Genomic DNA, 12,354 nt, shown 5'->3' with positions numbered 1-12,354 from the left:
GCTGTTTCCCCCCTCTTTCTCTCTCTTCAGTTCCTGTGTGAAAATGTGGGAAAACATTTTTGTTCACGATGGTTAAGAGAGTGAACTAGCAGAGAAGTGCCCCGCTTTTGCTGTTTTCCTCTTATGTTGGTTTCGGTAGCAGACAAGAGATTTTGAACTCTTCCCTGCCAATGTAAGATAGTTGCAAAGGGATTCCAGTCGCAACAGAAAAACAAACAGAGCAGCAGGAGAAGGGAGCGTGGCAGATTCACTTTATTTGTGGTTTCGTAGTAAATTTGAGACGGGATATTTCACATGAATTAATCACAGCGGTGCTACATACTCCAAATACATTTGTCATCTCATATGTTTGTCTGGTTCCTGTCAGCACAGTGAGAGTCAGGAGTTATTGAAACATAACAGCGTAATCGCCTTGATACCGGTATGTATTTACTCTGAGCTAGCCTGGCCGCTTGTTACATCACAGGCTGTTCCGCCTGTCTGACAAAGGAAATGGCTCTCACTGAGAGGCACCGTCATTTTTCCATAACATAAAGACCTGGTCCATTAGTGCTGGACCTCGATGGCCCGGTGCTGAGCTGTGAGGGGATGTGAGGAGCATTACTGGGCGCCTGAGAGCTTTGTGTGAGCATGAAAACAAACCCATTTTCTGTCGTCAGACCAGAGGAGTGCAGCACAGCGTGTAACAGCACCACCTGACACTGGAAGAACAACTTCCTGGTTTTGTGCTGCCAAAGTAGTCACATATAGAGTATTTTTAGCCCTGGATATGTTTCTTTGCAGCTCGTTGTTGTCCTAGGAAACGGACAGTATGTGTGTTATGCACTGTTGCAGGAGTGAATGTCCTGAGTGAGATAAACTCCATTGTGTGAGGCCGGCGCCTAACCAGCCTCCCTGTTGTTTTCACTCAGGTCGACCTGCCGAAGGAAACGCTCATCAACTTCCTGTCTTTGGAGGTATGTTGGTGGTTCACCTTATCCTAACTCAGCAGACTCATGTCATGAGGGGTAGGAGGCTGGGGAAGGGGAACTCTGTACAGGAAGAAGGGATCCCGTCTCCTTCCTGCGGCCAGGCGGGGGCTGAAGAGTGGGGAACACCTCTTGTTTCTCTCCTCCTAGCCAGCAGGCTAACTGTCTCCATAGCTACGTACAGAAAGTAGAGAGGAAGATCAAGAAACCAGAAGTCCATGATCTCCAGGGTCAGAGAGCACGCCTCTGACTAGGTGTGAACTCAGACTCCCCCTGCAGACACGCTCTCCTGTTTGCCAGCCTTGTCCCCAGTGAATATGCCAGTCCTCAAACATCACACATGCTGCTGGGAGTGTCAATACACTCGTTTGTAAAACAAATGACAATAGCCAGTGTTTACTGGCCCAGTCCACAGGAAGGCCTGGTACATTGGGACTCATTAGGGCCAGTGGGGAGTGACTGGGGGCTGTGTAAACTGGGCCAGCCTGGCCCTTCCTCACACCTCGACAGGCAAACAGAAACAGTGTGTGATCGATCTCCGTCTCACCCACCATTTACTGCAGCTGATGGACAGATGAGGGGACCTGGTCTGGACGCACTACAGCTGAATAAACAGCAGTTGTGTTTGATGGAAACAACTCTGGAAAATGTTATGGCTTGTGTCTCTCTCACTCTATCTCTCTCCCTGTTTCTTTCCCCTCACTCTTAGTTTGACGGAGAGGAGCAGTTCAACATCAGTGTGAAACATCTGCTGTCGCGGCTGCCCAAGCAGCGCTACCTGAAATCCATCTGTGAGGAGATTCATACCTTCAAAATCACCAAAAGGTGTGTCCTTGTTAATGCCTCTTAAAAAGGGACTGTAGCAGAGATACAGCCAAGCCCTTTACTCCAAACCAGGGTAAGATCTTCTGGGTTAGGAGCTGACTGTTGTGCCAAGAGAGAGGAGAGGGAGGAGCGATCGTACAGACGTCTTCTCCTCCAGAGGGAGACTGATGTGGGGGGGAAAAGCGAAAGCAGTTTCTCTGGCTCTCTGACATTTCTCAAGCCTTCACAGCAGAAGTTTTTCATTTCCCCTGTGAGCTGCATGTCTCATTTGCAGTTGAGGAAAAGTGTTTACTGATTAACGAACGTCATCGCGGCTTGCTAACAATGGAGATATTCAGGGAGGAAGGGAGGCCTGGTTTTATGTGTGTGTTTGTTTTCTCTGGGAGTAGAGCGAAGGGAGGGCCGTGCAGTAGAGTGGGCCATAGGCCACAGTAGTCAAGTCACCTGGAGGCACTGGGGCCATAAACTATAGTACCCAGAGGGCCTGTCAACCGAGGAGTCTGCCCCAGTCTCACAGCTGCAGACAGGCTTTCATGTAGCGACTTCAAAACAGTGTTGTAACCTCCCGCTCCCCTCCAACAGCCCTTTTAAAGAATGGAGAGGGGCAGTAATGACCCAGGTGATGAGGAAACTCAGTGGGCTACTTTCTACCTGATAGTCCACTCGTGAACCGACAAGATCGAGATGTTCTACAACAAGACCTACAATTCACAGTGGGGTTTCCACTGCTACCCTAAGTGATAATATCTATGTAGGAATATTTAAAGGACATGACATACGACTGTGTCTGGGGTTCAGTACAAAAGCAGATCGTCTGATTGTTTATGTGCGTCTTCTGCACAGTGACAGTGATGGATGCGTTGTGTGTTGCAGGGTGGCGGTGGTGGTGTTGTACAGCTACAAAGACGACTACTACAAGATTCTTCTGTGAAACTGAGGACGTACGACTGACACAGGACCAGCCCTGGAGGCTCAGTCTTCAGCTCGGCTGGCTGAAACAGGATCCTTCTGAAAGCTGACAGCTTTATAGGACTTGAACCCTCCAAAAAGATTCAACCCAAAGGCAGAAGTGAACGATATTAAAACAGCATCTGACCACAATCAGCTGTTGTCCTTAGATCCCCCCCCCCAGACTTGTAGAGCAGCTGGTGTCTCTACTTACCTGCCTGGAATGGTTTTTGGGGGCTTTGGAACGTGAGGAAGGGCTTTCATTCAAAGATACTTTAGAAAAGATATAACGGTTACCTATTTTTTAAGGTCTCGTGATAAAACTTCTCATTAAATGCCTATTTTTCCCTCACAGAAGGTGGTATTTTTTGAGTGAGAATGGCGGGTGTGTTGGGACAAGGAATGCATTTAGCACCGCACTTTGGATCCAGCTGAAGAGTTTTATGCTAACGAGCTAAGCTTTATTGTCGGAGCTTTAACTAGTTGTACGAGTTTCTTAACAATTTTCTTCATGTTGAAAGTTGCTTCAAGGTAATCCTTAAGGAAAGCGCTCTGGTCCCACAAGTTACAACTGGGCTAACATTGATTCTGTCAGTCGAGTTAGTCTTTGAAGAAAGAAAGTGTTTTAAAGCACCATTCAACATCCTCACCTTGAGCTTTATGAGGTAACTGGTGACAGACAAGTCCAGACAAAGACAAGGACCACTGAGAATGTCTTGAGCTAGTTCAGGTCTCTGGCTGGACGTTTTCCTGCTGCCCAGAGAGCTGCTGCTTCAGCTGCAGTGTGTTTCCTCCCTGCGGAGTGGGAGCATACCGGAGTGAATGAGAAACACTGTGTATCCCTGGACACGTGCTACAGCAGTGAGATAAGGAGACCAGCATTGAGATAAGGAGACCAGAAGTGAGATATGGAGGCCAGCAGTGAGATAAGGAGACCAGCAGTGAGATAAGGAGACCAGCAGTGAGATAAGGAGACCAGCAGTGAGATAAGGAGGCCAGCAGTGAGATAAGGAGACCAGCAGTGAGATAAGGAGACCAGCAGTGAGATAAGGAGACCAGCAGTGAGATAAGGAGGCCAGCAGTGAGATAAGGAGGCCAGCAGTGAGATAAGGAGACCAGCAGTGAGATAAGGAGGCCAGCAGTGAGATAAGGAGACCAGCAGTGAGATAAGGAGACCAGCCGTGGAGACGTGGGAGAGAGAAACCCCTTCACAGTCAAATAAACAGATGTGTGCCAGCCATGGACTGTGTGCCAGCCATGGACTGTGTGCCAGCCATGGACTGTGTGCCAGCCATGGCAGTGTTGCCATGGCAGTGTTGCCAGTGTGTCTGCCTTGTACATAGCATCTTGTAGAATGCTAATCCTCTAGAAAGACATGTCTCAACTGTGACACACAACTGGAAGGTCAAATCACCTTTTTCAATGCATTTTATTTTTCAAAATAAGTGTAAATGTTACAGTTAAACATCTAAGAAACATATATTTACAGTTTGCAACAGTAAAATAAATAAGCTTGTATAATAAAGCAGATAGAAATGGTAAATGGTTTTAAAATATCTCAAATGTACAGCAGCTTTGGCTACCAGGTTTCATTTGCCAAAAAAAACATCTCAACTCAAACTATAGTTTAGTATTAATAAATAAAGCTACGTGAAAAAATAAATAAACTACTCTTCGGTCCACTATTTTTAATCTACCTTTTTTACACATAAAAAGAACAAATAATTGCGTAAGCTTTTACAAGTTGCCTCTTCACTTCCTTGAAAGCACATGGTTGTGATACAAACAGAACCAAATCTACTGAATGACTTTGGAACTCCTCAGCATAAATATATTCATCTCATCTCAGGTTTGGCATCACAAGGGTCTTTGTATTGAGAGACTGGCAGGGTGACGAAAAACGTTATGCTCCAGAGATTTCCTGTTAAATCCCAGTCTTTTATAATGCTTAACAGGTTGCGTTTGTCTCTAGGTAGATCAGATTGTTAATCAGCAGACTGATGCAACACCATGTTCATTTGAGTGATTTAACATCTCCAATGTGCTGAATATGCATATCAAATCCTGGATTAGGCCTATATCCTGTCAAGAATCTTGCAGTGAGCTTTAAAAAACAAACACTTGATCCTAAGTGCTACATTTCTTGAACATGTTCTGGTGTTGTAATGGTTCATTATTTACAGATAAAAATAGGTTTGACTGGTACGTACTGAAGGAGCTGCTGTTCTGGAACAATGGCGACCTGTAGATTATCTTTCTCCAAATCTCTGTTTATCTTCACATTGAATCACACGAGTGAACTTTAACTGGCTAGCAATACATATTGTTATATGAAACATTTAATATGAGAAAAAGACATTAAAGCTATGAAAGTAAGGCTCTTGCTGTTTATATTGACATTCTGTGGAAATGGCATCCACTCGCAGGTTTGTAAATGAAGGTAAAAGACGAGTCTCTTCTATGCTGTAGATGCAGAGAAGCCTGGCAGCGTTACATCTCCCAGTGACACTTAGACTCACTTAGAGCTCACAGAGCAGCCTCAGTATGGATGGATACTGACCCACTTCATCTTCAGGTTCTTTGCCGCGCCTGTCGATGAAATAGATTCTGTGTAGAGGATGAAGGATGGACTGCAGAACATGCAGCACACTGACCGGGTAACAGGCAAGTCTGAGGGCAATACTGAATTACAGACACAATCTGCGATGGAGGCAGAATAGTATGAATGGAATGACTGAATGGAGACTGTCTTTGAGACGGAGGCTCTTCAGTGATTGGCTGAGAGAGTTCTTCCTCCTGCAGATTGGGAATGTTTAGTCTGACTGATCATGTTTCTGTTTCTCCATGGAGATCTCCATAACAACAGAGAGGTGACCGATGACAACACTAGGACTAGCAGACATACTGTAGAGATAAACACAAAGAAGCTAAGATGGAAACCACACGTTCTACAAGCGGGGGTTTGGATGAACAGGATGCTGGAGTCTGCTGGCAGTCTGAAAGAGGCCAGAGTAACTAGCTGCTGACCCCGGGTCAGTTTGGTGTCAGTAAATCAGCTTTCTGTTCAGACAATCAGTAGATCCACTGAGCGCCCGGGCACACAGAATTCCAGCAGACTCTCCTGTCCTGTTCTAGAAACCAGCCGCTAAAGCTTTGATGTTCCTCCAGCTCAGAGCTCCTGGCCCCAGAGAGGCGATGGAGGAAGGTGGTCCGATCACGGGCAACACCTGCCTGGCTATCACCCTGGAGATCCTGCTTCTCCACGCCAGGCCATGGTGAGACACACACACAGCACAGAGCACAAAGCTCTCTTGTCTCTGAAAGAGGGTCCTCCTTGTCACAGCCAGAGAGAGAGAGAGAGAGAGAGAGAACGAGAGAGAGAAGGGGGGGGACCCCAAGGTGTGCAGCCACAACAGTCCACCGTGTCTTCAGCAGATCCCCATGGTAACAGTCTGAGAGGAGAGGGGCGGTCCTGGCGCTGGGTGGAGTCTGGGTGCTGAGGGGGTTAGCGGCGTCCCTGGCCCGTGCTCAGCTTGGCCCGGGGGATGCTCATCCTGCCCCCCCCAGGAGAGCTCATCTCCGGGGAGAAGTTGATGATGTCGTTCTTCACGCTCTGGAACTTGTTCTCCTTGGAAGGCTCCATGTACACCACGGAGTTCTTGTTCACGTGCTTCTTCAGGATCACCGTCTGGGAGGGGAGAGGAGAGGGATTCCCAGGGGTTTAACTCACATGGATGACTTTCATCAAACGCTGTCTGGCAGGAAGCTATTAATGCGTCCTGGTGCTTTGTGTTAGGACATGCACTGTGATTCCTACAGGAGACCGTTCATAAGAATACGAGACAAATTTGTGTTTTCTGTGCCACATTCAATGGGGTGTTGCTCTCTGAATTCATGATGAACTTGACATGTTTAATTTCAGTTAAAAGTGCTCCTGTCTTAATTAGAGACAACACATGAATCTCAGCTTTACGGCCCTGAGAATGGAGTCCAACAGGAGCTGCAGGGTAAGTACCTGTGTCCAGGGTGTTAATGTAGACAGTGCAGTGGCACTGCCCTGGGTCCAGGGTGTTAATGCAGACAGTGCAGTGGCACTGCCCTGGGTCCAGGGTGTTAATGCAGACAGTGCAGTGGCACTGCCCTGGGTCCAGGGTGTTAATGCAGACAGTGCAGTGGCACTGCCCTGGGTCCAGGGTGTTAATGTAGACAGTGCAGTGGCACTGTGGTCTGTAGAGAGGGGCAGGATCCCCCATCATGTGTGACACAAGCCTGAAGTCACGAGTGATGGGCTCACCTTCTTGGGCGCACTGTAGCAGGACATCTGCACCCACTTCTTCTTGTTGTTGATGAGCAGAGCCACCACCAGCAGGACCACAATGGCCAGGAGGAGTCCTGCCAGTATCCAGGCTGCAGATTGGTAGATAAGGGCCATCTCCCTCTGGTTGGGGTAGCTGTCGCCCAGGTTGGTCTCATCTGTACAGCCAATCAGACAGCATTAGTCACAGGCCCCTCCACCTGCTCCGGACAGCGTTTTATTTTCTAATCAATCTAAATGAAAACAGCTTACAGTACGACCTTCCTTGGTCTCTGGCAGGCTTCCCTGACCATCACACACCGTCTCCAAATGAATACTAAAACGTCCCAAGACTCAAATTGTTTAGGCCACATCAATTTAGCATTACTAATTGGGTTTAGCATGTCAGTGGACATTTGGCTCCTTATCACCGCCCCCCTGTACAATGTCAACATGGTCGATGGGCTGGCTGGGAGACATTGGGTCACAGTGCTGAGGGTGTTACCAGGATGTGGGGGAAAGGGGGTGGAAGGATTGCTGACGAGAAAACTAATGACAGTCAGAAACTATTGAAGGGACTGACGGAATAAGACAAAGCCCAAGAAAGAGATTTAGATGAGCACCAGAGAGCGAGAGAGAAACAGGGAGAGAGATATAGTGAGACACAGGGATAGAGTCACCTGTATCAGCAGGGATGGGGGTGACGGTGGCAGTGGTGATCCAGTGAGCGCTCTGCAGGGTGGTGGTGGGGTGTGTCCGGGCTGCCCTGGTGGACACCATCATAGGCACTGACGTTGTTGTTGTTTCTGTCAAACAGAGTTCAGACAAACACAACCATTATTCCTGTTCAGGAAGAGCCCATAGACAAATGCAACTTCATGAATCACCAGAAGTTGATGTTTGGTCGTTCTGGTGTGTTTATAGGAAGTGTCCCCTCAGCTTCCTCCTGAGACAGGAATCCGGAAAAAAGCCAAACACACACAAGATGAAATGGCTCTAAATCAGAACGAACAATGAGCTCCTGACAGGGTTTCCTCTGGACCAGAAGCTGACATGGAGCCGTTGGTCTGACGTCCAGCAGGAACACGCAGCCCAGACAGGAAACATGTGTGCATGTTGTGTGCATAGAGCTAGGGAATGTTAGAGCTAGGGAATGTTAGAGCTAGGGAATGTTAGAGCTAGGGAATGTTAGAGCTAGGGAATGTTAGAGCTAGGGAATGTTAGAGCTAGGGAATGTTAGAGCTAGGGAATGTTAGGGGTCTGCCGGAGGGTTTTCACTTGGAATGTTGCTGCAAGTTGAACTTACATTCAGAATACTAACTTTCCCATCAACAAGCTGTGCCCCGTCCCAGACGACACATAATTATCTGGGAATTTTCCACAGTTCACAGCCTGGCGGTCGGTATTATCATGATCAAACTAAACATTCAGAATCAGAGCAGTTCTATATATACAGTATGAGCTGAGGTGTTCTCGTCATGTGCAGCACAAGACAGCAAAAGATCACTTTCAGTGTGGCCCTGATGCCCCCCAGCCCCCCGGGTCCCCAGCCCCCCGGGTCCCCAGACACTCACCCAGACAGTGAGGGCAGCACTGGCCCTTGCGTAGGACGGGCACTCGGCAGCTGGCAGGAGGGCAGCGCTGGGAGAAACACTGAACGGTGCCGTTGCTGCAGGTGCAGCTGGTGCATGCGTTGGCCTTCCAGGAGTCCCCTGCCCTCAGGACGTCCCCCTCGCTGGAGACGCAGTCCTCCTGCTGGCCCCCCGGGAGGACAGGGTCCTGATGCTCGTCTGAGGGGGGAGACAGACACACGGCCTGGGTTAGGACCGCTCTAGCCTGGGTTAGGACCGCTCTAGCCTGGGTTAGGCCTGCTTTAGCCTGGGTTAGGCCCGCTCTAGCCTGGGTTAGGACCGCTCTAGCCTGGGTTAGGACCGCTCTAGCCTGGGTTAGGCCTGCTTTAGCCTGGGTTAGGCCCGCTCTAGCCTGGGTTAGGTCCGCTCTAGCCTGGGTTAGGACCGCTCTAGCCTGGGTTAGGCCCACTCCAGAGCCAGCAGCAGAACATGTCCCCCAGCGGAGACCAGGCCTGCTGGTGTTAAACACAGGCTGAGGAGACATGCAGCCTGTCAGATCAGTGTGACGAGCCGTATCTCTCATCGCTCGCCTTCTGTATCACCGCCTTCCCATGACCGAAGCTTTAGTCAGAGTACACACACACGCACACACTGCAGCCCTACTGTATACATACATCACACTGTCTGTCATTTAGATGTGTGTTATTCCCACATTCCAGGCAGCCAAGCCCGTGCATATATCAAAGGGCTGTGGCTGACAGTGTGCTGTTGTGTGTGAGAGCAAGATGTGCTGATAAGGTCTGGTCTGCTTGTGTTCCCAGAAGTCTCCTGTGCTCTCAGGAGCACTCATGCATTTCTGATTGGTAGAAGCTCATGCTTGGGGTGATACTCATGCTTGTGTATGTGTTTAAGCTTGTATGTGTTGGTTATGGGGACAGCCCTGCTGCCGTGTAGGCTAGTTATGGATCTGAGCACTGGGAACACATGGCCTGTCCGTCTGTCTGTAAACCCAACCAGCCTGGACCAGTTTGTTTACGAGGACTGTGTGTGTCTGGCATAAACCTGTCCATTACAGCGCAACATGCTCAACAAAGTCAGGAGTCAGGTGGTTGAGCGGTTAGGGAATCGGGCTAGTAATCTGAAGGTTGCCAGTTCGATTCCCGGCCATGTCAAATGACGTTGTGTCCTTGGGCAAGGCACTTCACCCTACTTGCCTCAGGGGGAATGTCCCTGTACTTACTGTAAGTCGCTCTGGATAAGAGCGTCTGCTAAATGACTAAATGTAAATGTAACAAAGGACTCAACAACCACATGTTCATAGATAATAGACCCAGAAAGAACCACATTTATCCCAGCTTCTTTCACTTCTTCGAGTTATTCCTGGATTTAAGTGCTTTTGATATTATCTAAAATGACCCACCAAGGTTAATATAGATCTAGAGATATGACCCATCAAGGTTAATATAGATCTAGAGATATGAATCATCAAGGTTAATATAGATCTAGAGATATGGCAGTGTCCCCGATGAGTCCCTGAACAAGTGGACCCAGGATGAGGGCTGTGCTAGCTACAGTACCTAGCTGTGTTAGCTACAGTACCTGACTGTGCTAGCTACAGTACCTGGCTGTTCTAGCTACAGTACCTGGCTGTGCTAGCTGTGCTAGCTACAGTACCTGGATGTGTTAGCTACAGTACCTGGCTGTGCTAGCTGTGCTAGCTGTGCTAGCTGTGCTAGCTGTGCTAGCTATAGTACCTGGCTGTGCTAGCTATAGTACCTGGCTGTGCTAGCTGTGCTGGCTGTGCTAGCTGTGCTAGCTGTGCTAGCTGTGCTAGCTGTGCTAGCTACAGTACCTGGGCAGACATGGCAGCAGGAGTCCTTGTTCCTGGAGGGCGCCGGGCAGAGGGCAGGAGGACACACTTCGGTGTCGCACAGGACCCGGCCCTTCCTGCAGGTGCAGCGAGTGCAGTCGTCCAGGCTCCAGGTCTCTCCCTCCACATACAGCTCCCCGCCCGGGGCCCGACACACCACCAGGTCCATCCCCCCACTACCGGACCACTCATCTTCAGCAAAGCAGGGCGGAGCAGGGCGGAGCAGAGTAGTCACACAACCAGGCAGTGAGAATAGATAGTATTAAAGTTGAATGAAGTTTGTAAGTCTTAAGTTTTACTTATTTAACCCTTGTGTTCTCCTCGGGTCGTTCTGACCCATCAGTCATTGTGACCCACCGTCGTATTGCGACAACTTTACCGCATACAAAAACAAAGTGAAGCATTTTCTTTTAACCGTCGGGCTGTCTCAGACCCCCCACATTGCGATGGTTAAAAGAAAAGTATTTTTATTTGTTTTTGTATTGGGTAAAATTGGGTAAACACAATGATGGTTCGTTATGAACCTTTGGGTCATGTGACCCGAAGGCAGCACGAGGGTTAAGCAATACGCACTTCAGATAAAACATTTAACTCCACAATAAATTGGACATGTGGGCCAGTAGTCTGGATGACAAACTGAGCTGCTACTGCAGGTTGTAGACATTCTTCTACTTGTAAATATTTAAACAGCTCGCTGAGTCACTGAATGCCCCCGATGACCCCAGGGTGTGTATGTGAAGGTGTGTACGTGAAGGTGTGTGTACGTGATGGTATGTGAAAGTGTGTGTACGGGATGGTGTGTGTGAGTGTGTGTTCCCCCTTACAGAAGCAGAGTGTGTGGGTTCAGGACGTCAGAGAGTGTGATGTCATCTGGCTAGCTGGACCCTGAGGTGTCCTCTGTCTATGCATTAGCACTTCGACGTGTGTGCGCACGGGCGCGTGTGTGTGTGGTGTGTGTGTACAGAGGCATGAGTGTGTGTGTGTGGTGTGTGTGTACACAGGCATGAGTGTGTGTGTGTGGTGTGTGTGTACACAGGCATGAGTGTGTGTGTGTGGAGCTGCTCCAGCCGTACCTTCACAGGTGGGGCAGCACTGCTCTGGCCTCACCAGCGGCTGAGGGCAGCTGGGCACGGGGCAGGAGATGAGGACACACATCTCCCGGCCAGCATGGCAGTAGCAGTCCCTGCAGCCATCGTGCCAGCTCTCCCCCTCCTCGTAGCGCTGGCCGCTGGAGGTCCGGCAGAGGCCGGGAGTGGGGACGGGGGCAGGGGCTGTGCTGGGCTTGGGGACGGGGGTGCTGCTGGGCCTGGGCCTGCTCTCTGGAGGAAAACATTCACATAGAAATGTGAGAACGGCTGAGGAGCCCGTGTGAAACAGCTGGCAGGACGTTGTGTGCGAGGGACTTGAAGGGAGGGAATTCGACGTGGAACTTTCATTAAGAAGAACTATTTATGATAGATAGTAAAACAGGCCTGTGTTATTGTCCTGGGTCCTGTTTCATTAGAAGCTATCGAGAGGTCTGCCTCTGCATGCAGGAACAGGACGCCATCGAGAGGTCTGCCTCTGCATGCAGGAACAGGACGCCATCGAGAGGTCTGCCTCCGCATGCAGGAACAGGACGCCATCGAGAGGTCTGCCTCCGCATGCAGGAACAGGACGCTATCGAGAGGTCTGCCTCCGCATGCAGGAACAGGACGCCATCGAGAGGTCTGCCTCCGCATGCAGGAACAGGACGCCATCGAGAGGTCTGCCTCCGCATGCAGGAACAGGACGCCATCGAGAGGTCTGCCTCTGCATGCAGGAACAGGACGCTATCGAGAGGTCTGCCTCCGCATGCAGGAACAGGACGCTATCGAGAGGTCTGCCTCCGCATGCAGG

At 49.6% G+C, this 12,354-nt stretch overlaps 1 protein-coding gene across 1 annotated transcript in view; it reads right to left on the bottom strand.

Annotated features, from left to right (window-relative positions):
* Window positions 1-4,151: 4,151 nt before the first annotated feature.
* LOC134016744 (cysteine-rich motor neuron 1 protein-like) overlaps window positions 4,152-12,354 on the bottom strand; it is a gene marked incomplete at its 5' end in the record, with an annotated part of 22,372 nt that continues 14,169 nt past the window's right edge. Inside the window, 6 exon segments of the mRNA XM_062456057.1 lie at window positions 4,152-6,429; window positions 7,036-7,214; window positions 7,716-7,841; window positions 8,610-8,825; window positions 10,459-10,668; window positions 11,550-11,795. Coding sequence (XP_062312041.1) covers window positions 6,247-6,429; window positions 7,036-7,214; window positions 7,716-7,841; window positions 8,610-8,825; window positions 10,459-10,668; window positions 11,550-11,795 — 1,160 coding nt within the window.

The sequence above is a fragment of the Osmerus eperlanus genome, unplaced genomic scaffold (genome assembly GCF_963692335.1).
Source record: "Osmerus eperlanus unplaced genomic scaffold, fOsmEpe2.1 SCAFFOLD_377, whole genome shotgun sequence".
NCBI classification, from domain to species: Eukaryota; Metazoa; Chordata; class Actinopteri; order Osmeriformes; family Osmeridae; genus Osmerus; species Osmerus eperlanus.
This window is presented reverse-complemented; position numbering and strand designations above follow the sequence as displayed.